The sequence below is a fragment of the Nicotiana sylvestris genome, chromosome 5, assembly GCF_000393655.2.
Source record: "Nicotiana sylvestris chromosome 5, ASM39365v2, whole genome shotgun sequence".
Lineage (NCBI taxonomy): Eukaryota > Viridiplantae > Streptophyta > Magnoliopsida > Solanales > Solanaceae > Nicotiana > Nicotiana sylvestris.
This window is the reverse complement of record NC_091061.1, coordinates 12,651,013-12,678,890: the sequence shown is the minus strand read 5'-3', so window position 1 is coordinate 12,678,890 and position 27,878 is coordinate 12,651,013. Positions and strand designations below refer to the sequence as shown.

At 37.6% G+C, this 27,878-nt stretch overlaps 1 protein-coding gene across 2 annotated transcripts; it reads right to left on the bottom strand.

The window, feature by feature from the left end:
• Positions 1-443: 443 nt before the first annotated feature.
• Positions 444-27,790, bottom strand: LOC104235892 (structural maintenance of chromosomes protein 6B-like). 2 transcript variants are annotated; one of them, XM_009789720.2, is made up of 28 exons: positions 27,443-27,790; positions 26,025-26,130; positions 24,418-24,551; positions 23,505-23,560; positions 23,219-23,305; positions 22,666-22,986; positions 18,183-18,302; positions 17,561-17,695; positions 16,515-16,591; positions 16,314-16,389; positions 15,969-16,043; positions 13,659-13,763; positions 11,725-11,894; positions 11,400-11,523; positions 10,898-11,010; positions 10,214-10,418; positions 9,038-9,169; positions 8,791-8,905; positions 8,606-8,691; positions 8,401-8,496; positions 7,324-7,460; positions 7,158-7,260; positions 5,086-5,165; positions 4,913-4,991; positions 4,732-4,789; positions 2,622-2,719; positions 1,146-1,240; positions 444-731 (listed from the first exon to the last, which is right to left on the bottom strand). In XM_009789720.2, the coding sequence occupies exons 1-28, from the start codon at positions 27,588-27,590 to the stop codon at positions 674-676; spliced, it is 3,189 nt and encodes a 1,062-aa protein (XP_009788022.1). In that variant the 5' UTR covers positions 27,591-27,790; the 3' UTR covers positions 444-673. The 2 variants fall into 2 exon arrangements, with proteins under 2 accessions (XP_009788022.1, XP_009788023.1); XM_009789721.2 differs by having other exon boundaries at positions 11,421-11,523.
• Between the last annotated feature and the right edge of the window lie 88 nt (positions 27,791-27,878).

Sequence of the window (27,878 nt, the reverse complement as noted above, 5' to 3'; positions counted from 1 at the left end):
CAAATCCTATCATCCAATGTATTGTCTCTTTGTTTGACTCTTTGTTAAATATACCGCTATCGCTTGTCTTATCGTCAGAATGGGGTAGAGTCCTTAGCTCATATGCTTGATATTACTATAACCACAGTCTTCGTTTTAGTGAGAACATGAAACGGAAACCGAAGTACCATCTTTCCAAAACATATCTTCTACGGGTAGGGCAAAACATCTCCATCCTTTTCGTTTGATGTAATATCCAAAGAATATGCATCGAAGAACATTCGACTCTATTTTCTCTCTTCTCAACTCCCCAAAATGATTTAGGTTTGCATGATACTTTCACATAGCAAATGTCGAAACGTGCTAAAAGACTACTTATATACATAGGACAGTGTGAGCTTGGCTTTGTTCTAGGGGACTTGGAAAAACCAATGGTACCTCAATAAGAAAATTGGAAACAAGACTAAACATAGAACACATTAAATTTATAAACTCACCTTCTAGTTTTACATTTCACTAGAATTTCTAATGGTAGTAGGTTAACTTCCATAAAGTGTATTTAACTGTGAATTATTTAGGACATGTTAAGCCAAAGATTAGTAAAACAAGACCGCTTTTACTAGCGAACTCTTCTTCATGCCCACCTGAAATCCCCAAAATAATCATCTCCCACAAAAAGAAAATGCAAAACCAATCACGCACGAGGAGCCGCCATTTGCTGCTTCTTTACCCTCTCATCCTGCTTCACCATACTGAATACAAAAGAATGTTTGATGGATCAACATTGCAACCAATTCAAAGTAAAGAGATAAATAAATGCTTGCCATATTACAGTGATGCATCCACTCCAACCAGTATAGGAAAATAACAATTATCCCACTCTTTTTCAACTTTTCCTTTTTCAAAAAGACGCACTTAGTCAGACGAAAGTTTTTATGCTGACTGATGACAAAAAGGAAAATCTTTTAGATTGGGCTTGATAATAAACCAGTATTATAAAAAGAACTAACTTTACTAGACTCCGAAGGGAGAACGGAAAAATTGAAGAGACATATACTCATTATACATGTTTCAAATAAGTCAAATTAAGCAAGCAGTATACCGAAGGCAAAGCAAAGACTCAGGCTGCTGGATTAATAGACAATATTTATCCATGCTTTCATTACCTGATGTCATGAGGGGTAATAAATATCCACTGTGATCCTTGTGCCAATGCAAAATCCACGATAGCATCTAGACTGATTTTTCTGCTAACGGCATCCTGTACATTAATGGAAAGTTAAAGATTGCAACCAATAGACTGTTTCTCTACGATGTAAAGTGCAACTAAACATGTTCCCATGTAATCCACTAGAATAAGGATTTATAGATGCATAACCGATTAGTAAATTTAAACAAATAGAATGCCCGTCTTGTGCACGATTAGGAACAAATGATTGTAAACCAGTCCTCCATTACAATAGTTCACCCCCACCATGATTGCACCAAAAGATCCATCCATCCTCATATACATGAGGGTGCCATTAATTGATGAGGATATGATCTACATAAGAACACTTTAAAGTCTCACAATCCTTTAGCAGCATCTGCATTACTCCATTTGAGCCATATTCATTATTATCAGAATAATATAAATATTCATAATCATCCATCCATTGTGATCCCTGACGATATATGGAAGTTATCGTGGACAAACTGTGAATAGTTAAAAGACATCTAAGTGCTTTCATTCATTTATCTGACAGAGAAAGAGACTTCTTATTAACCTTTTTTAAATGAAGAGTCAGCAATTTCATGGTTTAGATGTCAATAAAAGTAACAAATATCCAGAACACCAATTTGTGTCCTAACTGTGACTTAGCTTTGAAGAGATATGGTTATGAATATTATGCCATTTCTACCATCTGAACATTACAGGCAACAAGTAGTCGGAGATATTCACTAGCTGACAGTAAATTCCTTCAGCTTTCAACATAGCTTATTGAGTTCCTTCTTCTGACGAAGCTCTTTATCCCTTAGGCTTCATTCACTGCCCTCCATCAAAATCGTAATTAATGTATCTATCAACAACATACACCAGATGTGTATGTACTTGTCATGCCCAACTCTATGTTTCTTTTGAGCCTGGAGCGAGGTAGGAAAATAGGTTTATTACACTGATGATGGCTTTTGTATTGAACATGGAGACTACCAACAAAGGACAGACCCGCTCTGGCATCGTGCTTGTATACTGCAATTGCCCTTGAAGGCCAGTTGCATTCTCTAAGTCATTTGGATCTCTATTTAGAGGCTTTAGAAGAAGACTAACAAAAGGTGAAGTAAATGACAACGCAAAAGATGATGGCGCGAAATTTGACAATTAGAAGCATATTTCAGATTCCGGTTAATTTGAAGTTGAAAGCACAAATGTGTAGAACAAGTTGATGTCCATTAAAACATCTGTTAGTTTCAACGAGCGAGGGGCTAAAATTGCACATTTTTCTTAATTAAACATCAAAATGTGCTCAAGTGAATAATACAGGCTAAACCGGAATAAAGCAGTAACTAAGAACCAAAACTGCAATTTCTCCAAATTAAAAAAGGGGGGGGGGGGGGGGGTATTTCCTAATTAGTAAGAAAAGAAGCCATGTTGCAAAACTCACCATAAATACATCAAATTCATCCATTGCTCTAAACGGAGCTTCAGTCATCTCATGAAGAGCAAGTGCAAAGCACAAAGTTGAGAAAGAACGTTCTCCCCCTGATTTTACATCAGAACAAAAGCAAAATAGTTTCACATCGGATCTAAATAACCAGGATACTCAACGAAGGCATCGAGTCCATAACTCCATATCCCTACGGAAAGAACAAAAATAACAAACGCTGCAAGAGGAATGAAATTAATAGAATAAACGTATGTCTCAGTAATGTTTTAGCTATTATTTTATTTTAAAATTCCAACAGGCAGAAACTAACGACTGGCAGGGTAAACGGAGATTTAAACACAGTAACGTTTTTTTTTTTGATGAAGTAAGGAAATTTCATTAAATGGCATCAAGAAGATGCATAGCAAAAATTACAACATAAAGGTATTTGTCTGCTCATATACAAAAACTTACAGGACAACTAAGGAGCAGACAAAATCCAGAAATAGTTCAACACTAGTTATAGGGGCTTGATTGAACCAACTAAATAAGTTAATTAAACAGTGGCTTTAAGAGTGTGGTTGGGAGTTGAAATCCCATCAAAACATCTACGGTTCCTTTCATTCCAAAAACTCCAAAAAATAGCACCAGGTACCATTGACCAAGTCCAAATACTCTATCTATGGTTACTAGTTCGTTACTGTAAATAGTGACACTGCTAGTAACATAGCAGGAACTGAAATTTACATTCTGACAGTAACCTTCTGGCATATCTTCTGCTATGAAACTCCTATTCATTTAGAAGGTAGAGAGAAGGCCATGCCCCTTACACCCTTGGTATTATTTGGTTAATACTAATCTCTGTCTCAGCAACAGTTTAACAGCTGATTCCTTAACACCGCTAGAATACTCTTTTTTTTTACATCAAAAACTAATTCAAATACAAATGGGCAATGGAATGTGAATCCCGCAGTTGGAGCAAATCAAGCTTCAAAATCTTTACAACATCAAAAAATGAAAATTCCAAAAAAAGGAAATAGAAAAAAGCACAATCTTTCAATCAGCAATTGGCATTTTTTCGGTAAATAAAGAATATTATTACCAAAAATAGCAGAATTACAGCTCAAACAACAAACAACCCTCACTAAGCTGGAAATTGAGCCCCATACCTAGTGCAATCGACATTTCAAAAAAGAAAATGGCAGCAACCGCAACTGCTTTTTCTTTAAACTCACAGAATATAGAAAGAAAGAAAAAACTAGCAAAAAACACTAACTAATAATGTATGTGTGTATATATATATGTATATACACACACACACACATTTATTTATTTATTTATTTATTTATTTTAAAAAACAAATCGCAACAAGGCTATATATGGCACTGGTTTCTTGTTTGAATCTCCAAGTTTTTACTCTATCAACAGCGATCTCTCACCCAAAACACACTTTCTTAAAGTATCTCAGCTTGGATTTGAGAAAACAATGGAAGATTACTGGAAACGGGGCTGGCTTTTGCCGAAAGAAAGCGTCTGTTAGACTGTTCGCTAACTCCACATTGTGTTGAGATTTTTATTATTATCATTATTATTATTACTACTATTACTATTATTTTTTACAAGTCAACGTTGTGTTGATTATGACAGTATTACGTTACTAGAAGTAACGATTTACACTTAAATGATGCTTGCCGTAAATGAGCCAAGATAGAATAGTTCAAATGTGCCATCTACTTAGTTCACATAGGACATAACCAAATAATCATATGAGACCTCTCAGTATATCCTCTATGTGTGAACTATTCATAGTGTATCTGCCGCTATCTAGATAGAAAATCTTTTGAACTTCAGGGATTAAAAGCAACAAACCAGTTCCCCATCAATTTAATGATCTAAAGTTTCTTTCTCAAGGTGTTAAAAATACTTCTCTTTCCCAAACCACTACGACATGCCATCACAATGCGGACCCAACTATTTATGAATTAAGGCCCAGTTGATTAATTGTGGTGTGAGTATAAATACAAATTTGAGAAAAGGGACTTTAACAGTCAACTTTTTTGCACTAGGGCTTTTGCCCGTTGTTTCTTGCATTCACTTTCCAAGTATTTGTAAAGAATGAGAAGGAAACCTGAAAGTCCTCGTGTGTCGCGAACACTGCTGCTTGATGCATCTTGGGGCATTTTTACCTGCAGAAGATTTCAGGCAGAAACAAAAATTAAACTTTTAAGAATCAGTTTAACATAATAGTAATAATAATATTGGATGACTAGCCTAGGCAAACAGAACCATGTCATTTCAGTTCAAGTCACCTCTATCGAAAGGGTCTTCTCTTCATAACAAACTTTGATGTGCCCACTGATCCCTTTCTTACCCAAGTGGCCATTAAATCTAACGCAAAATTAGCAAACAAGAAATTTGAGATATGAAGGGACTACCAATGAAGAATCATAAATAAGATGGATAAGTAAATGACAGATCTTACTGCCATGTTAATTGGCGCTTCAAGAGAGTTGCATTTCTATGGAATTTACTCCATCGTAGCTCGAGGGCTTTATGGCATGCCTGACAGTACGTTTAGGAAGGTTTCTATTAGATAACGCTTACAAAACAGAAAGTCAAGACACAAGATGGATTATATTAGCACAAAACAAGCAGGTAAAAGAACATCAAATGAAAATGAGTATCAATATTGGACGAAGCAATAAGAAAGGTAAGTATTAAGAAGAAACGTCAGTGATTTGATATATAGCATGGTTCCCCTTATGTCATGAATACTGGCTGAATTGCTACTACTAAACTAACAATTATGACATTTATCTTAAGGAGTTATTGCCTAACCAACTCTACTGTGAGCCAGAAACTTAAGTAAAATTGGAGGTCAAGACACTTTATATTAAGATGGTGAGCTTTCTAGTCATTTCAATCAACTCATAGATAAGCTGCGAATTCAATGTAAAATTTTCATTAATCAATCTTGAACAATCACTTAGTAGGTAATCAAATAGCAAGTATCTAGAAATAGCAGCGTATAATTTATACAAGACCCCAACAATTATCTGTTTACAGCACTCAAGTATAAAAGCAGAAAACACCAAAACAAAGATAAATGCAATTCAAAATAAGAATTGAGACTCGACCTATGGAATACCACTAAACTGTATGAGGAAAAAAAACACAACCTATAAAAGGTCCTTTGGTTGGAAGAATTAGGAAAAATAAGGCATATATCAACCCCTGAACTTGGCACTGTTTATTCGGTGCAGCCCTGAATTATTTTTAGTCCTAATTACCCTCTAGACTCTATGTGATAGCTTTGACCCTCACCCCCCCCCCACCCCAAAACCCCATCCACATGGCATTTTTTAATAATAAAATTATTTTTAACCTTTTTAAATTCATTAATTTTTTGGATCATCTTTTTTCGGGCCAAATTAGTAAGAGCTTTTTTTTGTATTTCAGTATATTTTACGTCCCAAGTATATGGGTATTTATATAAAAGTATTATGCAGTTATACTAGGAAAGAAAATAATAAAAGAATATCTTTTTTAAGTCAAAAGATCCATTAGGTTGGTGGGTGGTTAGGAATAGCCCTAACCTATACATAAATCGAACAACAAAAGTACATGGAGGAGGAGATAGACCATAGCCTCCAGAGCATGATGAAAGGTGATTCTAGTCATTCCTATGCAAAAAATGCAGAAGAAATGTAGCTAAGATATGGGAGGACTCTTCCATTACAAAATTTGAACAGCCAACTATAAAGCACAAAGCTAAACAGTTTAAGTGTATAACATACTTAAACTCCTCCATGGTTAACACAGAAGACTCTTCTTTGGCCTAACTCTGAAGTTTGGAAAGCCACCCTGTTATTGCTTCAAGTAAGCTCTAACTTGCCTAGGCAATGAAAGATCTTCAGTGAAGACAATCTCGTTCCTGACCCTTTCACCCAACTGAACATTTAGTTACAGCTAATTAGGACACAATCTTCCTACAATCAAGCTAGTAATTAAAATACTATTCTTCTCCCACAATTAAGCTGGTCAACACTCCCCTCAAGTTGGCGCAAAGATGCGCACATGCCCAACTTGCAAACCGGTGTATGAAAAGTTCGTTTGCTGAGATTTTAAGCAAATTGCCTTCTTCTGAGGATGTTACACAACTTTGGCAAAATTTATTTCCCCCCACTAACATCCCTCTGTACTCAATTAAAGATCAATAACACAAGGAAAACCTCTGAAAACTATAAGCATGACGTCTTCCATGAAAGCTTACCCTCCTTACTAGGATACAGCACCGAGATTCCGTGGGAAACAAATCCTTCATATGAGCATTGCATACTTTTCTTCGCAAAACAAAATTTAACATCTTAGTACTCTAAGATGATGACAAAGCAAAATCAGATTGGTTTTCACATACAATGCAACTAGAGATGCGTTGTTAAGCCTCTGTAACCACATGAAGTCCTTCATTATAATCTCTCCATGAGCCAAAAACAAATTTTATTTTTCCCAGATGGAGGAGACTGGATTATAGCCAAAAAGGAGGTAACTTACACCTAGTTTCTCGCGAAATGCTTTGTACATTTGCTGCTTTTTTAAAATTTTGCGTTCTTTTTTGTTGTACAACATGCGGAGATCCTCAATAGACTCTGGATGTCTGCAAAGAAGTTTCATAAATGAGATTGAATTGGTAGCCAATCAAATACAGTCAAGTCCTTACCTCCGACTCTCTTGCTGAAGTCTTTGACTTAGCCTAGTTAATTGGGCACTTAATTGCTCCGGAGTGCTTCCATCACAGCCTCCTACAGTCTCGATTTCACTTTCAGGACAAATGATTGAAGCTTTTTTGTAGCTCTCCTGCAGCCAGGGATACAGTTAAAGCAAGGTAATATAAGATGCTTTCTGTGACATGAAATGGAAACTGGAGTAGAGAGAGAGAGAGAGAGAAAGATGCGCCAATAAGGTAGACCATGGAGAGGGGGGACAAGCAGTGAGCAACTAACAAACTACTAATGTAAATGCTGAAAATATTTGTGGTCATAGTTTTCCTTATGTTAATACTTCCCTTTACCATTTTGACTAATTATACAATATACTTAATCACGGATGCTAAGACTTAAGCCTTTCATGGAATCTCATACTTTAAAATAAGTGTCTTACTCAAAAATACCTAAGTACATAGGTCTACCAGTAACTGATCCAAATCCCTAATAATCAATCTCTAAATATAGCAATGTACCAAAAGTATACTTCTGGTTAATTCCATGCCTATCTTAATTTGAATCTCTCCATTTAAGTGATTTCATGAAATTCAGAATATAAGACGAATAATTTTATTAAAAAAATCTCAAGTACTTGCAGTTCTAACTTCTAAGTGCAATGAATATGCTTCTTAAAAATAGATTTTGTTGGAAGGAATCCGACAATATTCTTTTCCTAATAGTAACTAAAAAATTTTAGTAAAAATCAAAACGTACAGGCCCAAAAACCAAATTAGAATGATATAAAGTCGAAAACATCATAAACTCACAAATGCAAATGCATTACAATAGGAAAAGGATCTAGGAAAGCCAAAAGTGTCAACCAGTATACTATAAATATCCTAATTAATTAAGAACCTTTGTGTTTAGCACTTTATCAAGCTTTTCTGGCCAATATTTAACTAGTTGAACTTCACAAGCGATAATGGAGTATTATAAATATTTTTTAATTTTGGTAAGTATTACAATAAATAATTTCTTAATCAACCCCAGTCAGTGCTCATAGGATTCATATGAATATAAGCAACTATTCATACCCTACGGTTGTGCTCAAGTTCCTGATATTCTTCTTCTGCGCCTTTGAGTTGGGAAAGAACCTTCTTACTCATTACATCTTCATAATGATTCTTCTTCTGAAATAAGAGTTTAAATTGTAATACATCCATGAATTTAATTAAACATCACAATGCGTGAAAAAATAAATATGAAGTGTCAATAAAAATAAGAAACGTAGGACTGAACCAATTCTGCGTCTTTTAGATCTTTATCAATCATCATTAACTCACGCTCTGCTTCCTCCAAGGCTCCAATTTCCACTTTTGCTGATTCTACAGTTCCAGAATGGAAGAGCTTTTACTAAATGGCATATATAGAAGGAATATACTTGGAGATATTCCAACCTGACAAAGGAAGCAAAAATGGCATACCACACAAATTTTCAAAGGATATTTTGACATCATTAGCTTTGGTGTCGGCTTCACTCAGCCTCAATTGAAGCTCTTCCAATGAATTTTCTCTTTCATGTATCTCATCACGGATTTTCTGTACATAGTTTTAAGAAAATATAAACTATAGTGGAATACCATCTAAAAGATCAAGAAAACATTGAATTTGAAACTGAAGACACAGAAACCGAAGTGAAATTTTTAGTGGAGGATGGAAAGAAGAACAGACCGACAGCTCGACGTGAAGCTCATCTACTGTTGATACAGCGGTGGAGCTAGATTCTGCAAGATATGACTTTTTAAAATCTTGCAAGCAAAACTCCTTGGACCTCAAAACGCGCTCTGCATCATGGCGCCTCTTCTGCAGGAGCAGAGAAACTGGTTAAATCAATAGTTGGGCATATCATTCGAAACTTAGAAAGCCTCACTCGCATATATCGGTCTGAATTAGTCTTACCAGAACTAGTTAAAAGAAAGTTTATTATAGCAAGTTATTCAGGAGCAATATGGATCAAAATCCAAAAGAACATGGATGACAGTCAGTAGTACTACCAAGAACACCTTTGTCTTGATGACTTGACCATATAAATGAGCCAGAAAGAATACCGCACCCTATTAGATGAGAGTATCACCAATTTCTCTGTAGCATAAGTACATATTTTCCTGTTTTTATCTTTTTAGAGGGTTTAGCATTGTTTTACTCTCGATGAGGCAGCAAACCTCTGTGAGAAGAAAAAATAACAGCAAGTCAAGGTTTCTTGTTGTACCTAAATCGGTTGTTTGATTCAGGAAAGAACCATCCATGAAAAGCATATTAAAAGCTTAGCAATGGATCCTCCTGTGTCCTGCGGTTTTCACATTCCCAAATATTCTTCAAGTGGCTGTGGGAAATATATTTCTTTATAACTAGGTAATCAAATTACATTTTTTCCCATATATATGTGGGTACACACAGATGTTTTCAAACAACCAGAGAAAGAGGAGTTGTCCGGACAATCTAAAGATATCATAAAATGAGGCAAATTTTCAATATATTCGAACAACTAATAAATTACAGAGACAAGTTAATTATACTTGGTTTACAAGATACTCTAATTTATCATGTTCTGAATGTTAGCTGATTTGTCAAGAAAATGATCAGTCACATGGAACTATTCTGGCGAGGCACAAGCTGCAAGCATTCTTTTTTGCAGAATAATCTGAAGGTGCTAGATCTCAATTTGAGGATGCCATAAATCTTCCTTGACCCACAAAAAGGAAGGAATATAGTGAAACTTGAATAACTACTGAAGAAAGGGAAAACACTTTGATTATGATAAGTAAAACCAAAGTGAAACGTGTAACAGCTTTAGAAAGGGAGTAAAAGCTATTATTCTGGTGGAACACTTAGCTAAAATATCAATACCTTAGCGCTTTGCAAATTATCTTGGAGTCCTTGAAGCTCTTCATCAATACTCCTCTTCATACCCCTGGTTTGTCGAGCTTTCATCTGTGCCTCAGATGCTTCGCTTTCCAGAGTTTTAATTAGATTGTCATATGAACCAGAAAGACGTCCACTCCTCACATTCTTCATTGGTGGAAGAATAGTTTGGACTGAACCCCGAGAAAACCTAGGAAGTTTAGAGTATGTTAATCATGCCAGTGCAAAATGTACTGTTCTATCCTAGCCAATACTAAACCAAGCAATGCGAAAAGAGTAAAGTAGATCAATTAAGGCTCACAAAATGCAAACTATAATTTTTAAACCATCTTGAATTAAAATGATGGCCACAGTTCTCCATGAAATAAACACCTCTTGCCAGACTTGCTGTCGTTGGAATGGATACTTCAAAATTTTGGACAGGTTTAGAGCATCGGGTTAGTCATCCTAAACAGCTCCACACAAAATAAACGATGGAAGTCAATTCATAGATTTAATTAATACACGAACTTGATGAATTTCGTCCGCCAAGTACTTGATGAATCTATACACGAACTATGTACAACCTAGCCAATAACTTGAAGAGGAAGTTACTCACAGGAATACAGGAAAGCAATTAAGCATGAAGATACTAAATTGAGCGGCATATGAGAGACCACATAATCTTACATTTTGTACCCATCAGAAGTGTAAACCTCCTTCAAATTTGAAATCCTTTGCTCAAAAGCAACTGCTTTTCCAGCATCATAGTCTTTAACAAGCACTTGCCTCTCAGCATTACCCTAACAAGAGAAAGGAAACATCAAGGCATAATCAGCATAACTAACCTAAACAACAGAAAAATACAGATGTAACAGTGACAAAAGATCAACACAAGAGACTGGAAAATAGTCTGAAGTTCATGGCAATAAATAAGAACCCAAATCGTGACTAAAAACTTAGAGAAACCCCAGCAGAGAGGAGAATAATGAAAAAAGGAATTGTGAACTTGACCGCCAGGGATAAGCCAAGCTATCATAATCATAATCGATATGAAAATAAAAAGAGTTTTCTGCAAATTGGCAATCATCTGTCCACACATAAATTAAATCTGAACTCGAAACCGCTTAGTATGATCAGTAAGAAGCTATAAAACTAAAGAACAGCTTAGCTTTGGTAAGAATAATTTTACCCACAGAAATGGCAACTTTACCACATCAATCAAGACATTTAGTACGGTAGGATTGTCAGAACGTAGAACCGAAATTGCAGTTGGATGATGAGTCCGGGGAAGCATGTGATCGGGAATGTTCAACCTACACCAACAAATACAAGCAAAAGCTTTATCAGAAACCAGAAAAGTATCTATCTACCCAGAAGTGACTGGTATACATTGTCATCAACGATGTGTAAGGGCATAAATCACACACGCGCGCGCACACAAACATACATACATACATACATACATACATACATACATACATACATACATCAAACATATAGAGCAAGATCATTACCTTGGTCTAGAGAACTCATAAATGATAATCTGTAAGTTATTATAATTCGCTTCCCTTGCACAAGCTCTTAATAAAAGGGAATCCTTATGATCTGTTACGATAAAACCGTTAAGCAGCGAGCCAATGGCACTTTCAATAGCAATACCCCATTTGTCACCATCAATCAAGGTCTGCAATAACAAGTTGATAAATGTTTAGCATGGGCTCTCAAAAGTTAAACAAGCAAGAAAGCTAAACATATTAATTGCATATGCAGTTAAAACCAATAAAGGAAATAGAAAACAAAAGACACCACAGATCCACTTATACTACATGGAAGGCAGAATAATATGGGGAAAAAATTAAAAGGGCATGGGCAAAGAACTGTGATTATGGGAGGGCGTCTCGTGTAGATCTGACACAGTTATACTACAGAATCTCAGGACAAGTGAACTAAAGAGTAGCAAGGAGGCCAAGTCGAATACCTATTCACATGCATAAATGGAAAGCATATTGGGAGTGGTCCCGGTAAAAGATACAGTTAATTGAGGAGAGGGTTTCCAGTATTTCATCCAAAGGTAGGATGAGCTCCATTCTATGTTCTGTAGCATGCATTTCCCCTAGAAAATGCAGACAGGCAGCTGTTTGAAGCTTGGTTCACAGAAGCGATCACCTTACATTTTAATTTGGTTTCACTTTTCAGTAGAATGAATTGACATAAGAACAGAGGTTGAGGAGGATTTAAATGACGAGAATTGACGAAAGTATTAAACACTATACATAAATTGCACAATTTGCCAAAAAAAGGCTCCCTGGATGAGAGGATAGATCTACCTGCAATAACCAAGCACATCTCCTTTTGGGTACATGCCTCTTTCTATGCTTGCGTTCAAATACAAACTAACAATCAAGTATATGATATGCTCCCTCAAAAATCTCCCTTTTCGACTATAAAGGAGATTTGCTATCAGTTACAAATGCCTAAGAGGATAGAGGGTATACCTAGCTACAAACACCTATCCGAGTCTGGAAATCCTTCAAACAAATGAGCTTACTTTTCTTCTGAACTATATTAACAATAGGTTAGCTTTTGTTCTTTTGTGCAATCCGCTGGCTTCATTTGGATATGTTATATAACAATTTGTCTGATTCTTAGTGAAGCTACAATGACTGAGTTCTCACTTGAATTGTGGCAGGTGGAATTGTTCTTAGAATGGAGCTTTGGGACAAAACACAAAACATGAGGTTGTTGCAAGAAATATGGACAAGAGGTGAGGCAGGCAAACTGTAGATCCTAAAAGCTGAAAGAAATGCCAATTCTAGCATGACTTTTGGGTAGTAAAGTAGCATGTAAAGAATGATGCTGAGGGTTCCAAATTGAAGGACAGTAATCCTATTTTTTGCTGAAGAAGCACGTATATAAGACCATACTTGTAGGAATATTATTCAAACATTTCATTGATTGATAGATGCCATGAGAATAAGAGAGCGGCGAAAGAGTTGAGAGGAGTGCATGAGAGTTCCAATGCCATAGGCCTAAATCGTTTTAATGTACAAATTAACATTTACCCAAGGTAGACACATATAATAAACTATATTGCATTTAAGTCTAATCTTCTTTACATAACTATCTAACAGATTCACCCTCTTAGCACAATGTTTTAGTTAACTATTATACTTAACTCTAAGGTACATAACAATCTAAATGATTCACCACTTTTGTCCAATTTTTTCCACTTGGTACATTCCATCATCTTCGGATGTTGATGGCCAACTGTAAAAGTAAATAACCCTAACAAACTGAGGGAATAATGAAACATTTATAATGGAATAATGAGCGTATCTGACTGTGGAAATGACAAAAGAATCAGTCTTCAGTTGCTTGTAAGCTCGGACAAGAAAAACAGGACAAGAGATACTCCATAGATGTACCATAATTTTTATCCATCACATACCATATGAGCACCTATTGGACCAATCGGCGCCCTCTTGAACTTTCTATGATGCCTTTCAATAACCTCCAGAAGGCCCATCACTCTACCTCCTCCAAAGGCTGTAACCTGAGAAAAGGAAATTAGTACAAACAGCAAAGGTTTGCAGAGAAACAAAGACAAAATAATGATTTAGGAAATGCAAATAAGTCCTCAATTTTTGCTTCCGTATAAATTCTTATACAGATTCTTATGTTGCCAGAGGTGGACCACAAACCAGAAGAACAACAAACCTAGTGTAATCCCACAAAGTGGGGTCTAGGGAGGGTAGAGTGTACGCAGCCTTACCCTTACCATGAGAAGGTAGAGAGATTGTTTCCGATAGACCCCCGTATGAAAAGAAGCAATAAAACAGCAAGATAAGATGATAATAACCGAAGCGGATGAATGAAAATGAAAATATAAGACTAATACTAAAGCTATGTTATGGAAAGGAGACACACACGACTACTTACTAACCTTCTAACCTAATTCTCGACCTCCACAACCTCCTATCAAGGGTCATGTCCTCAATAAGCTAAAGTTGCGCCACATCATGCCTAATCACATTTCCCCAATACTTATTAGGCCTACCCCTACCTCTCCTCAGCCCCACCATGGCTAGCCTCTCATACCTACTCACCGGGGCATCTATGTTGAAACCAAAAGTGAATCACAATAAAATTTCATTTATTTTACTATCATCTTTACACCTTAAATTGACAACAAGGCATAACCTATGATTTAAAAAAGTCTTCAATAAAAAGACATTGTTCTCTTTTTATTGATTAGAGAAAGCTCCCTCCATTTGTACGTCGATGATTGTATTAAATTATTGAATAAAAACCAAGGAGGTGCTGACTATTTACATTGAGATTAAAAAAGTGCACGAACCCCACTCTCCCATAGATCCTAGAGAGTTAAGAGTTCCAAGAATGGAGTTGATATTTTATACATCTTTGTTTTCTTTTTCTTTTACTTTTATAGATAAGTGAACCGAATACATCTGTCATGTTGCGTGATGAAGTTAAAACACACAAGCATTTGAGTGTGTTTTGCTTCCCTTCTGTTAGCACGTAGTGTTCCTCTCCTTCCAAAAGATCCACAAAATGCATCCGAGTTCTATTTCGAATATTGCCAAATTCTTTCAGTCCTCCAACCTGACCAGCTCAAAAGCACTTCCTTCAGAGATCTTGGTATCAACCACTTGATATCAGAAAAGTTAAAGTAACATGCTCCATATTCCATAATGGTGTTGCACTTATACACTGCAAAAATAGACGGTTTGTTTTCCCATATCATCTCCAAGGACAGTCACAGTGACTTCATTTCCTTGCAATGCATGGTAATAAGGCTTCACTGAGAATCACCCACAACTTTTTACTCCCAAGATCAAGGATATGAAGTTATATTCAGCTGTTAGTTCCTTGACCTCTTCGGTTCTTCCAATTAACAGGATGTTCTGTCAATATTTCACAATCCTGATAATATCTTCTAAACTCTAGCCTCCAACCCTGTTGGGTATTATATTAAGTTAAGCTGCGTGTTAACCGCACAGTTAAAAAAATCAGAAACTTCCTCTTAAAGTGAGATTTGGAATATTAATCTTCTTGTCATGTTAATACATAAGAAAACAGGAAAAACTCCACAGATGGCTGAATAAAAAACAACAGAAACTGTAGAACAGTTCTGCTTGCTTATGTATATGGCTATCGTCATGCCAAGTTTCCATCCTCAGTCTATTAACATCAATTGAACAACACACAGACAGAGAAGATCTTTTAGTAAATGATGAAAGCATAGCTTATTGCTATAATACGATAAAGATGGCAAATGTAAACAGAAGGCAGAGAAGACACAAGAAAAATCAGAGAGAATATTGAGGTGCTCTTTGCATTCATTCAACAAAGATAAGAATAAAAAACAAAGGAGTGATTGTAAAAGATGGCGTTATACGTCACTGAGATATATATTGTCCTATGTTTAATTCTCTTAGCTATCGTATGTCTCTATATTTGAGCTCTTGACAGCCAATATACAATTCTATCTGATGATCTTTGAAACTATTGTTGAAAGTGGTAAATAAAATGGTTCATTTACCATTTAACAATAGGTCAATAGAAAATCATATGACAGTGTCAAGATACAAACCCAAGTAACTAATAAAATTTGGAAGACCACTAAGGTATCAATTGTTAGAGTTGGGGAACCTAAGAACTTTGCAAAAATGAATTTCTCCCTCCAAGCAAGCTAAGATGAATAAAGAACAACCCTTGACAGATAGAACTAAGATACCTTGTTGCTTTTATGAAGTTGAAACTCACGAATGCGAGAGCGTGTGTCACGATCCTTCTTGTCATTCTCTTCAATCTAAAAGAACCCAAAAATAATAGTATAAGACCAAGATTCCCAAAGCAAAAGATATAAATTGCACCTAAAATGAAAATTAAGAGAAAAATGGAAATAAAAACTAGGAAAATCAGCCAATTTTGGATCGTGACAGTAGAACTACAACGTCTTGTTACAAAGGATGTAAGAAAGAACACAGCATTAATCAACAAGGTTATCAAAGTCAGGAAAACTTTCCTCATACTCTGGCATGCTTGTTCAAAAGAGGAAAATCAGCTAATATCTTCATACCTCATGAACAATACTGCTTATCTGATCCTTCGCCTGATTGATTTTCTCAATTAAGGTAACTTCTTCATTTTTCAACCTGCATATTACAGCTTCAAAATTTCAGTTGGATCAAGAGTAATTTCTCAAAAAAAAGGAACTGTACTCATGAAGCAGTCAAGCAGTAACACAATCAAATATTTCTTAAACATAAAATCCTATGACCTTTGAAATACAGCATTAGCCTTATCAACCTCAGCTTGGAACTCCTCCAGTTTCACCTCCATATCATGTTCTTCGGCCTACAGTAAATTGGAACGTAGAAGCATGTAAATCATTTCCACAAGATATACATAAACCCCACATTTAGTCAGCTGAAGAATTGAATTCAATGGAACACACATTTATCCTGGATGACTATTTTTTATCTCAACACCAGAATACACAATGGAACCGAACATTACAGTAACAGCTTTTATGAGGCACAGACATTATCTGAAAAACTAAATTTTTCACCTGGCTGGAAACACGTCAGAGTATCATTTTTATATCAAAAGGCTATGCTACTAATAGAGAATGAGCAGATTTACAACAACAAACCCAGTGTAATCTCTCAAGTGGGGTCTGGGGAGGGTAACGTGTACGCAAACCTTATCCCTACCTTGTGAAGGTAGAGAGGTTGTTTCAGATAGACCATCGGCTCAAGAACGAGCAGATTTATTGAGGTCAAAATCACTTTCAACATTTCTGCCCAAATTGCAGCGCTTACACGAGAAATGTCTACAAATTATAGCTTCTGCATTAGCCCCAGACATGGAAAGCGGCCTTGTTGGGTGATCACAAAACTCTTGGCTGTAAAATAGAGGTGCATGGAGAACGACCTTTTTGGATGATCACAACTTGGCAGTAAAATAGAGGTGTTTTGCGTCATTATTACTAGCTAGCCTCAAAGTCAGCATACAGCATAAGAAAGCCTCACCCATCCGTCCCTGCCCTCTGATATAGTAGAGTGAAAATTCCATACTGTACAGTAGACTTACTATTGTTAGCTTAAATACTGGAAAGCTACAGTAAAACTAGGTACCAAATCACACCAAGAAAGGCTGAAAGGAATATCTGAAGGATCGAAATAAAAGAATAGGTCAGAAAGAGCTTGCATTCATTTCTATAAGGAGCAGACTTTCTTTCTAGGTTTGCAATACCAGGGTGTACTGAGAACTAATTAAATAGAGTATCAATTCGCAGAGGTACAGAAAATCACTGTAGCGAACCTGTGTATTTCTAATATTCTGCTCATCCACATCATGTATTTGTTGTTCAAGCATCTTGACCCGTTTTGCCATCTTTTGGATGTAATTACCTCTACGATGCCACTCCTCCTCCAGCTCAAGCTTTTCCTTTGTAGCCTAACAAACGAAATTCACATATTAAAGAAAAGTTTTGCCATCAAGATAGAAGTAGAGAAAGAGCATTTGAATATATACAGCTTTCAGTCATCTTCAGCAGGAAATACGCAGCCGAAGGAGCAACACATGGCAAGTACTTTGTACTAATAGTTCACAACCGAAGGTGATCTATACATACATACTGATTACTTAATTTCCCAACTATATATGGACAATATGTAAGGAGACAAAGGAAAGGAACAAATTTCTTTCAGTATAACAAACAGGGTCTAAAAGGATGAACATGGATAATGAGGATCATATAGCCGACTCCAACTAGCTTGGAATTGAGGCATAGTTGTTTTTGTACAAAGAACAAGAGTAGCAGAATTGGGAGTCAGCTAAAACTGAAAACTAGGATGACAACAAAACAATCATTCAATCATCATACTTATCAAATAACACTATCCAAATCAGAAAAGGAATTATATGAGAAGTGCTCACATACCGAAGAAAGACTCTGCTTCAATTCTTCTGTCATCCTCCTCACCTCAGATGTCTTTTCCATCAAATGAGCAATTTGAGCTTTCTTCTTGGTCAACTGATCGTTCAATTCCTCCATCTTCCTCTGTCATCCAAACCAAGTTTGCTTAGTGCTTTTCTAGGAATAAGACATCATATGATCAAGCAATGTGAAGTAACAAATGAACTATGCAAGAAGAGAAAGAGAAGGGTAGAAAATACAGTCACAAACAAAAGTTTCACCACAGAATACAAACGACAAATAGTGAATGTTCCCTTCTGGTCACAAGTAAAATTACCGTAACCGCCTAACCACTAAGACTTCTATGACTTTGGTACAGAAAGAGATCAATAACAGCAACAACGCCTCAATCCCAAACTAGTGGAGGTTGGTACAGAAAGGAATAGCAACAATATCTTACCTATCTTGTATTTGACTCAAGCTAGATGAATCTTTGGGGGAGAGAGAGAGAGACTGTATACCCTAATTCCTTCTAGCTATATAGATATTTAATCTTTGAAAAACAAGAGGAGAAAAGAATAAGAGAAACCACTGAATCAGACTAGAAAAAATCACATACACTGTGTGCACCATTATGACAGCATGGCCAACTCTTTATTTAGAAGGAAAATGCAATATGGAAAGAATGAAGACCCGAACTTGTTTCGTCATATACAAATATATCAGTATTGCAAATACTGGTTAGACATCAGTATTTGCATGAACGTTTATTTGAAATACTGAACTGCTAGTTTGAGGGGTGTTTCAAGTGAAATAATGATTTCCAATCATAAATCACCCTCTTATTTTCAAGTGAAGTTCATTCCCAAACAAAACTTCAACTTCCACAAACTTAATTTCAACTTCAATTTCAAAAAGCCTTTCTTTAACTTCAACAAAATATTGTCCAAACGCCTACTTCATATGCTCAGGCTTTATTGATGAAGTAGAAAGGAGAAAAGAGTTCTTAAAGCAAGTCTAGTCAGAACATTGACAAGCAAGTTGTACCGCCTGAGAGACAATATCCACATGTAGAAAAGGCAATAGCACGTCTCAGCCCAATTTGAGAGTTTCTCCACTAAGGAAGCTGTTGTACTGTTCGAATCCATCAACATTTAGGCAAAATGGGTACTGGACAAGGACATTGGCAGCTGGGGGACCCATTCCTCCTCGTGGACCACAAGCCTTTCCAAGGAGGTTGAAATGTGCAAAGGAGATAAAAGGAGATTATTGCAATACGCATTGCTGGCTTACGACTATCGGAAACAGCCTCTATAAGCTAGGGGTAAGGTCTGTGTACACACTACCCTCCCCAGACCCCACTTGTAGGATTACACTGGGTTTGTTGTTGTTGTTGTTTGCATTGTTGGCTTACGACTGACCAGTTACGGTGAATAGTTGAGTTGTGTGACAGACTCCTTGATGTTGCTGTCACATTAGTGGAAGAGCAGACATGTCGAGTGAAACTACTCACTTGGAATGGACGAGTCAGCCATTCTAAATCTGTTATAATAGCCGACGGAATGTTTTGTTTAACAGTATTTGGTTGTTGGTGGAGAGGAGCGAAATTGTGCCCAACCCATTGAACCACAACAATACCATGATGGAAAACAGGTTGCAGCCAAAACAGAGAGCTGGTTGCAAGAAACTATCCGGAAAACCCTGAAGAAGCCATTAGCAGTGCAGATGGCCCCACAGTCAAGGCAAGGACAAGATATTCATACTGTCAGAGGAAGCAAGTACAGTAGGGTGTTTTAAACATCGATTAAGTAGGTCCACAGGCAAGGCCAAAAGCTAGTTAAGTCCATAATAAATAAAAAATGAACCAAGCTTTCAGCAGAAAACGCCCATTCGAAGGCAGCACAAAATTTTGCCTGGATAACCATTAACTCACAACAGGAGGACCAGCCTGAGAAGTTCGGATAAACCAAAGACATAAAAGTTAAAAAAAGGGCCATTGAAATTCCTACTCCCAAGAGTAAACATAACCTTTCTGCTCTATCTGCCTGACAGAAAAAAGACAAAGTTGAAGCAGCCACTGAAGCCAGTGCAGATCAAGCAGAAGAAAATGGCTGGACAATGGTTATCACGCTACTTGCCATTTTTGAAGTAGGAGAGACCAGGGGAAACAAGATCAAAGGCAGGGGATGCAACCAAAGATGATGGATCATCTTTCTTTATCTCAATATCCAACGCTAGCTCTTTAGCATACTAGTCAACACGTTACTACACACGAGGAAGGGGAAGATTAGTTACTTCAGGAATCCATAAGGAAGAAAGAAACAGAAGTCTGACAATAGCGGAAAGATCAATCGATAAATTCAATTTTCTTTCATAATTATTCAAATTCATTGTTGAGGAGGTCGTGGGTGCGATTGGTAAGATGAGTCGGGGCAAAGCGACAGACCAGACGAGATTCCAGTAGAGTTTTGGAGATATATTATGCGGGTAGAGCAGGCTTGGAGTGGCTGACTGAGTTGTTTAATGTTATCTTCAAGACGAAGAGGATGCCTGATGAGTGGCGATGGAGTACAATGGTTCCGGTGTACAAGAACAAAGGGGATATCCAGAATTGTAACAACTATAGGGGTATCAAATTACTAAGTCATACCATGAAAGTTTGGGAAACGGTGGTGGAAAGGAGGATAAGGAGGGCGGTGTCTGTATCGGAAAACCAGTTTGGGTTCACGCCGAGTCGTTCTACTACGGAAGCTATCCACCTTATCAGGAGGTTGGTGGAACAATACAGGGATAGGAAGAGGGATTTGCATATGGTGTTTATTAACCTAGAGAAGGCGTATGACAAGGTCCCTAGGGACGTCCTTTGGAGATGTTTGGAGGCAAAAGGTGTGCCGGTGGCTTACATTACGGCGATAAAGAATATGTATGATGGAGTTATGACTCGGGTTGGGACTGTGGGGGATGACTCAGAGCCTTTTCCGGTGGTAATGGGGTTACACCAAGGATCTGCCCTAAGCCCGTTCTTATTTGCCCTGGCGATGGACGCACTGACACACCTTATCCAAGGAGAGGTGCCATGGTGTATGTTGTTCGCTGATGATATAGTTCTGATTGATGAGACGCGAAGCGGCGTTAATGGGAGACTGGAGGTATGGAGGCAGGCCCTGGAGTCTAAAGGTTTCAAGTTGAGTAGGACTAAGACAGAATATGTGGAATGTAAGTTCAGCTATGTGAAGAGGGAATCGGACGTGGAAGTCAGGCTTGACTCACAGGTCATCCGCAAGAGAGAAAGTTTTAAGTACTTAGGGGAAATTATCCAGGGAGATGGAGAGATCGACGGGGATGTTGCTCACCGTATTGGGGTAAGGTGGATGAAATGGAGGTTAGCATCTGGAGTCCTGTGTGACAAGAATGTGCCACCGAAACTCAAAGGTAAGTTCTATAGAGCGGTGGTTAGACCGGCCATGTTGTATGGGGCTGAGTGTTGGCCAGTCAAGAATTCACATATCCAAAAGATGAAAGTAGCAGAAATGAGGATGTTGAGATGGATGTGTGGCACACTAGGCTGGATAAGATTAGGAATGAAGATATTCGGGAGAAGGTGGGCGTGGCTCCGGTGGAGGACAAGATGTGGGAAGCGCGACTTAGATGGTTCAGGCACGTGCAGATGAGAAGCCTAGATGCCCTGGTTAGGAGGTGTGAGAGGTTGGCTTTGGCAGGTACGAGAAAAGGTAGAGGACGGCCTAAGAAGTATTAGGGCGAGATGATCAGACAGGACATGGCGCGGCTCCAGATTTCCGAGGACATGGCTCTTGATAGGAAGGTGTGAAGGTCGAGCATTAAGGTTGTAGGTTAAGGGGTAGTCGAGCGGTTTTCCTCTGTCCCTGTTTCCCTCTTTGTTCCGGCGAGTATGGTAGTGTTTTGTCTAGCACTACTAGCGATTTATGTTATGTTTCACACTTTTGCATAATATTTGTGTTACTGCTTTTCCATTTATTTGTTGTCTCTCACGTTGCTGATATTGTTTTTCAGGTTTTCGGGTTTGTGTTGTTACAGATCTAGTGTCTATGAGCCGAGGGTCTCCCGGAAACAGCCTCTCTACCCCCTCCAGGGTAGGGGTAAGGTCCGCGTACCCTCTACCCTCCCCAGACCCCACTGGTGGGATTTTACTGGGTCGTTATTTTTGTTGTTGGTTGAGAAATGTTATCTCTCCGCTGTATATTTACTGATGTTCGTTCTCATTTGATAATATAATAAGAACAACAACACTCAACTCTTTATTATCTACTTCTTTCTTATATATATAGGATAGCACCATCTCCAGAAAGGCACTAAGGCCAGCCGCTTCTAACAAGGGCAGGATTGTCATACTAATAAACATTACAGCAAAGAAATGAAGAAGTCTCCGGTAGCATATGCAGAAGAGGAGAAAGCTTCTAGAGATGGTTATAACAAAGGCATTATGACTCTGAGCATAACTTTCTCAGGGAAAGATCAGAGCACTTACAAGATGCTGATCTATTCGAGATTGACATGTGGGAATCCGTCCTTTCAACTCCTCAATCCGTTTACTTTTATCTTGTAACTGCTTGTCTACACTGTATACCCATGCCCATGCCAATTTCTTCTTCAACAAGTCTACCTGATGAGAGATCTCCTCTATATGTTCCATGTTTCTAATCTTTACTTGCAACTCATCAAGTTCTTTCACTATAGGACTTATTGATTTCTCCAGTTCAGCAACTAGTTCATTTGCATTTTTCAATTGATCCTCAATACCAATCAGAAGATCTTCCACTTGCTGAAGTAGTGTTGCCTTGAAAAAGAACTGCAAAGTATCATGATAGTGGCAGATTAATCGCTAAATAGGATCTCCCTCCATTAAGCAGTAGTCATTGATAAACTAAAAATATGAAACAGAAAAAGACAAAGTTCAACGAACAATGCTGGCCAACCTCTAAACTCAGAATGAAATATAAACACGGCAGAAAGAAGGCTACCAAGTGGAAGATCAAATTACACAAGCATCACCTGATAATGTTAGCAATTAAGCCCCTCACCTTGAACTTGTCTTTGGCATTTCCGGAATGTAAGAATTCCCTGCTTTTATCTTGACTCATTATTACACATGGATTTTCCACATCAATCTGCATAATATAAAATGCACAATAACTGAACACCTAATTTCTATAATGGCCTAAAAAAGAAGTCAATGATTCCCTGCACTTGCTCATATTCGTGCTTATTAAGGAATAAAAACTAAAAAGTCTATCAGTTTTGGAGAAGTAAAGCTTAAGCTTCACCAATAAAATTAAGAACAAATTCTCTGTCTAGGCATGCACTCACATTGAAATGAACTATAAGTTCTTGGAGTTCCTCTCTTTTGGCAGCCACCTTTTTACCTGTTAAATGCCATTAGAAGAAGGAAAAAAGGATAAGGAAAAACAAGAAGATCCAGCATGAAATCGACAAGCTCCGCCCAATGAGCCAAGGATAATAAGCAAGGTAACATAGTTTAGTTGAGCTCTGCCTCCACAAGCATAAATTGGAAGCTTGATGAACTTTTCTTAACTTTGATTATTAAATGAATAATCAAATGTGACATGAAAAGCAATCATTTAGAATTTGTGAACTGGAAACTGAAAACATGATGCACAAATGCTGCACGGCTTGGTGTCCAACTTGGTCTTCAAATTTCAGGAGAATTTGATTAAACTTCTAAAGTTGGGAACTTAAAAGGAGGAACAGACACAGATAAAAAGAGAATTAGTATATTGTAAATTCATCAGGCCACACAACCAATATCAACACAAATTACTCCCAAATACAGTTGAGCAAAGCTAGTACAAGATTCAAACGAATTTCCATATCAATGTGCTTCAGGAAGACCCTAACAAACTGCCAAACCAAATTCAGAAAAAAGAAAAATCAAGGAACAAAACAAGGTTCAGCTGGACTTTGGACAAAGGTTTATGATTAAAAACTTGCTTTACCAAGAAATCTTTTAAAAGCAATAACCAACAACTACTTCAGTTTTGTAATGCAAAGAATTCCTCAACAGAACATCTCAGGAAACAAAAATAAGCAAGCACACAAGACAATAACATCTTAATTAACAGATATCTTCAGTAAAAAGCAAGATATAAGCTTTCTAATATCACATAACTTTAGATTGCTGCCCTTTTACATATTCTATATGTTCATAGATACTAGCATATTCTATCAACTAGAAAGAGCTATTGAAATCACAATACAAAACCTTGGTAATTCTTTAGAACGATAGAACCGGTAGACTCTGAGATCCTGCGCTCTACAATTATGAGGTCACCATAAGTTTCTGCCTTGAAAGCATCCTCTCCTCGGTTTTTTATTTCAACGTGAACAAGGGCATGGCTGTGAATAGATACAAATTAGCAGCACCTTATAAGCACATTAGTAGAAACTCAAACGTAGAATTCAACTTAGATTATCTTGCTAAAGGAAAGGTGCATAATGAGATGAATACCAGACTGAATAGTATTTCCTACTTCATTAAGAAAATAAAAGAAATTCCCAGGTATAAATCTATGATATTATGTATCCATTTGTGGAGTGTAAGTTCAACGACGTGATGGGGAAAGCGGACGTGGAAGTGAGGCTTGACTCACAAGTCATCCCCAAGAGAGAAAGTTTCAAGTACCTAGGGTCAATTATCCCGGGAGATGGGGAGATCGACGGGGATGTTACGCACCGTATTGAGGTAGGGTGGATGAAGTGGAGGTTAGCATCTGGAGTCCTGTGTGACAAGTATGTGTCACCGAAACTTAAAGTAAGTTCTATATAGCGGTGGTTAGACCGGCCATGTTGTATTGGGCGGAGTGTTGGCCAGTCAAGAATTCACATATCCAGAAATTGAAAGTAGCAGAAATGAGGATGTTGAGATGGATGTACGGGTACACTAGGCTGGATAAGATTAGGGATGAAGATATTCGGGAGAGGGTGGGCGTGGCTCCGATGGACAACAAGATGTGGAAAGTGCGGCTTAGATGGTTCAGGCACCTGCAGGTACGAGAAGAGGTAGAGGGCGGCCTAAGAAGTATTGGGGAGAGGTGATTAGACAGGACATGGCGCGGCTCCAGATTTTCGAGGACATGGCTCTTGGCAGGAAGGTGTGGAAGTAGAACATTAGGGTTACATGTTAAGGGGGAGTCGAGCGGTTTTCCTCTTTGTCCCAGTTTTCCTCTTTGTACTGGCTAGTATGATAATGTTTTGTCTAGCACTGCTAGCGGTTTATGTTGTGTTTCATATTTTGCATAATATCGGTGTCACTGCTTTTCCATTTATTTGTTGTCTCTCACGTTGCTGATATTATTTTTCTGGTTTCTGTTGTTGTCACGGATCTATTGTCTCTGAGCTGAGGGTCTCGCGGAAACAGCCTCTCTACCCTTCTGGGGTATGGGTGAGGTATGCGTACACTCTACCCTCCCCAGACCCCACTGGTGGTATTTTACTGGGTTGTTGTTGTTGTATGAATCCATTTGTTTGTTTCCATTTTTTTTACATATAGAAAGAAAACAAAACTATTTTAGTGGCTATACTCATTCAATGTTTTCTTTTTTTGATACATTAAGAAGAGAATCATTCGACTTTCAAGCCTCCATAACATGGGTATATACTGAAGATATTAATCTATATTTAACTTTCTGGTTTATCCATGAATCACATCAGACGGGCATTTCCTCTAAAGCTTATCTTCATCAGATCTAAGTTCTAACAGTAATTTAAAACCAGAAGATAATCTCAAAGCTTGTAACACAATCCACAAATAGAGGACAGTAAATGCTTCTTCGCAAAACAGAACGAGGTAAGAATCAAACAATAACAAACCTGCAGCCTGTCTTTATAAAATCCTTTAGTGTATTGGCCCTTTGTGTGCCTCTAGCGCGGCTCCCAAATGCCACACATAATGCTGTGAGTATAGCACTTTTCCCACCTACGCCAATCAAAAACCAGTACAAAAACTAAAAATAGATCCTCTCAAGCCACATCATGGAAATGATAAGAAAGCAAACACCAACTTAGTCAATGATTCACACATAGTAAACTTTTCTTTAACCAAAATAATTAAGTTATTTGGTCTCAAGTTATTGTTTTTATGATGGCGATGTACGCGCCAGCTTGCGTACACCTTGAAAAATTCCACCGGATATACGCTACCTCCCACAAGTACCGCAAGTACCAGGTAACTCTACTTAAGCAGATGAGGAGAAATCACCTAGTGTTTTTGCCTAGATTTGATTTTGAAACTTTGACCTCATGGTTCTCCTCCCACTTCATCAACCTCTAGGCCACACTCTTGAGGGCCGGTCTCAAGTCATATACTAAACTACTAAAGGCTGACAACAGGATTCCCTCTGCTGTGCACCTCAAACTGCCACTCTAATCCCAACCTGACACCCCACTAATTAAGAGTGAACCACCTATCTGCAATTCCCTGCACCCAGGTAGAGCAGACAAGTACAAGCGCATTTTCAATTAGGACTGTGCGCATACACTAGGGGAAAATGAATCTGGGGAAGTTGTACTCCTGCTTTGCAAAGCAAACTAGATTTTAAGGCAATAGCAGATAAATTATAAACAAATCAAATTTTGACCAAGTCTGCACTCAATAGCACGGTGTACCTACTAGCCTTTTAATTCTAGAAAAAATATGTAATAGTGACTCTTTTTTTATCAATGTGGAGTTTGGGCCAGATTGCTAGCTCCTCGAATATTCTACCGGGCACCTGCAGTCTCCCACCAGCACAAATACCGAGCAACTCTGCCCACTAAGGCTTAAGCAAATGGGAAGAAATCATCTACTCCCTCTGTCCCAATTTATGGGTCATACTTGTTTTTCAGTCTGTCCAAAAAGAATATCATACTTCCTTATTTAAGAACAATTTAACTTTAAACGTGATGTACATCCACACATATATTTATGGCTTATTTTAGACTCCAAGATTCAAAAGTATTATTTTTTTCTTATTTTAGTTTTGGAATGGAAGAAGTAGTATTTTTTGCATCCGCCAGGATTTGAACCTGAGTACTTTATGGTTCTCCTCTTACTTCATTATTGACCACTAGGCCACATAAATTTTGAAAAAATAATATTTATACTAAGTCCGCGTGCATTCTCACAGAGGAATAATGGTGGGTGCAGAGGTACTCGGAACTCAGTGACTTTATGCAATTTCCATTACAGTAAAGGGGGAAAATGAGAACGTAACGGAACTTAAACGCAGTAAGAGGAAGAGAGAACTTACTTCCGTTCTGACCAGTAATGAAATTAACGGAATCACCGAAATCGATCTCGAGGTTACTATGGCACATGAAATTTTCCAGTCGGATTTTTGAAATAATACCCGCTTCTAGACGCTTCGGCCTCCCTGTCGCCGGAACCCTATCCTCCATTTTTCTTGAAAGCTACACGCGCCGATTCTACCGAAGAGAAAAGATTGATATCGCGATTGAGTTGACAGCACTGAAGTACAGTTCTACAGTCTCACTTCTTTCTCTTCACACTTCGCATCGGGAAGGCGTAGGGAACAAATGGCGGGAAGGGCATCGTTTATAGTGAGACATAAACTTTATCCCCGTGTTTATACCAAATTAATTATAAATATAAACAATTGAGAAATATATACTTTTAGTCAATTTTAAAAAAAATAATTAAGAAAATGTATATTTTTTAATATATAT

Excerpts from the sequence above, each read along its gene's own strand:
- LOC104235892 (XM_009789720.2), bottom strand. The coding sequence starts at position 27,590 with ATGGAGGATAGGGTTCCGGCGACAGGGAGGCCGAAGCGTCTAGAAGCG. Across the intron at positions 9,170-10,213 it reads ATAATTTGCAAAGCGCTAAG|AAGAGGCGCCATGATGCAGA; the intron begins GTATTGATATTT and ends CTGCTCCTGCAG. Across the intron at positions 732-1,145 it reads ATTACCCCTCATGACATCAG|TATGGTGAAGCAGGATGAGA; the intron begins GTAATGAAAGCA and ends TTTTGTATTCAG.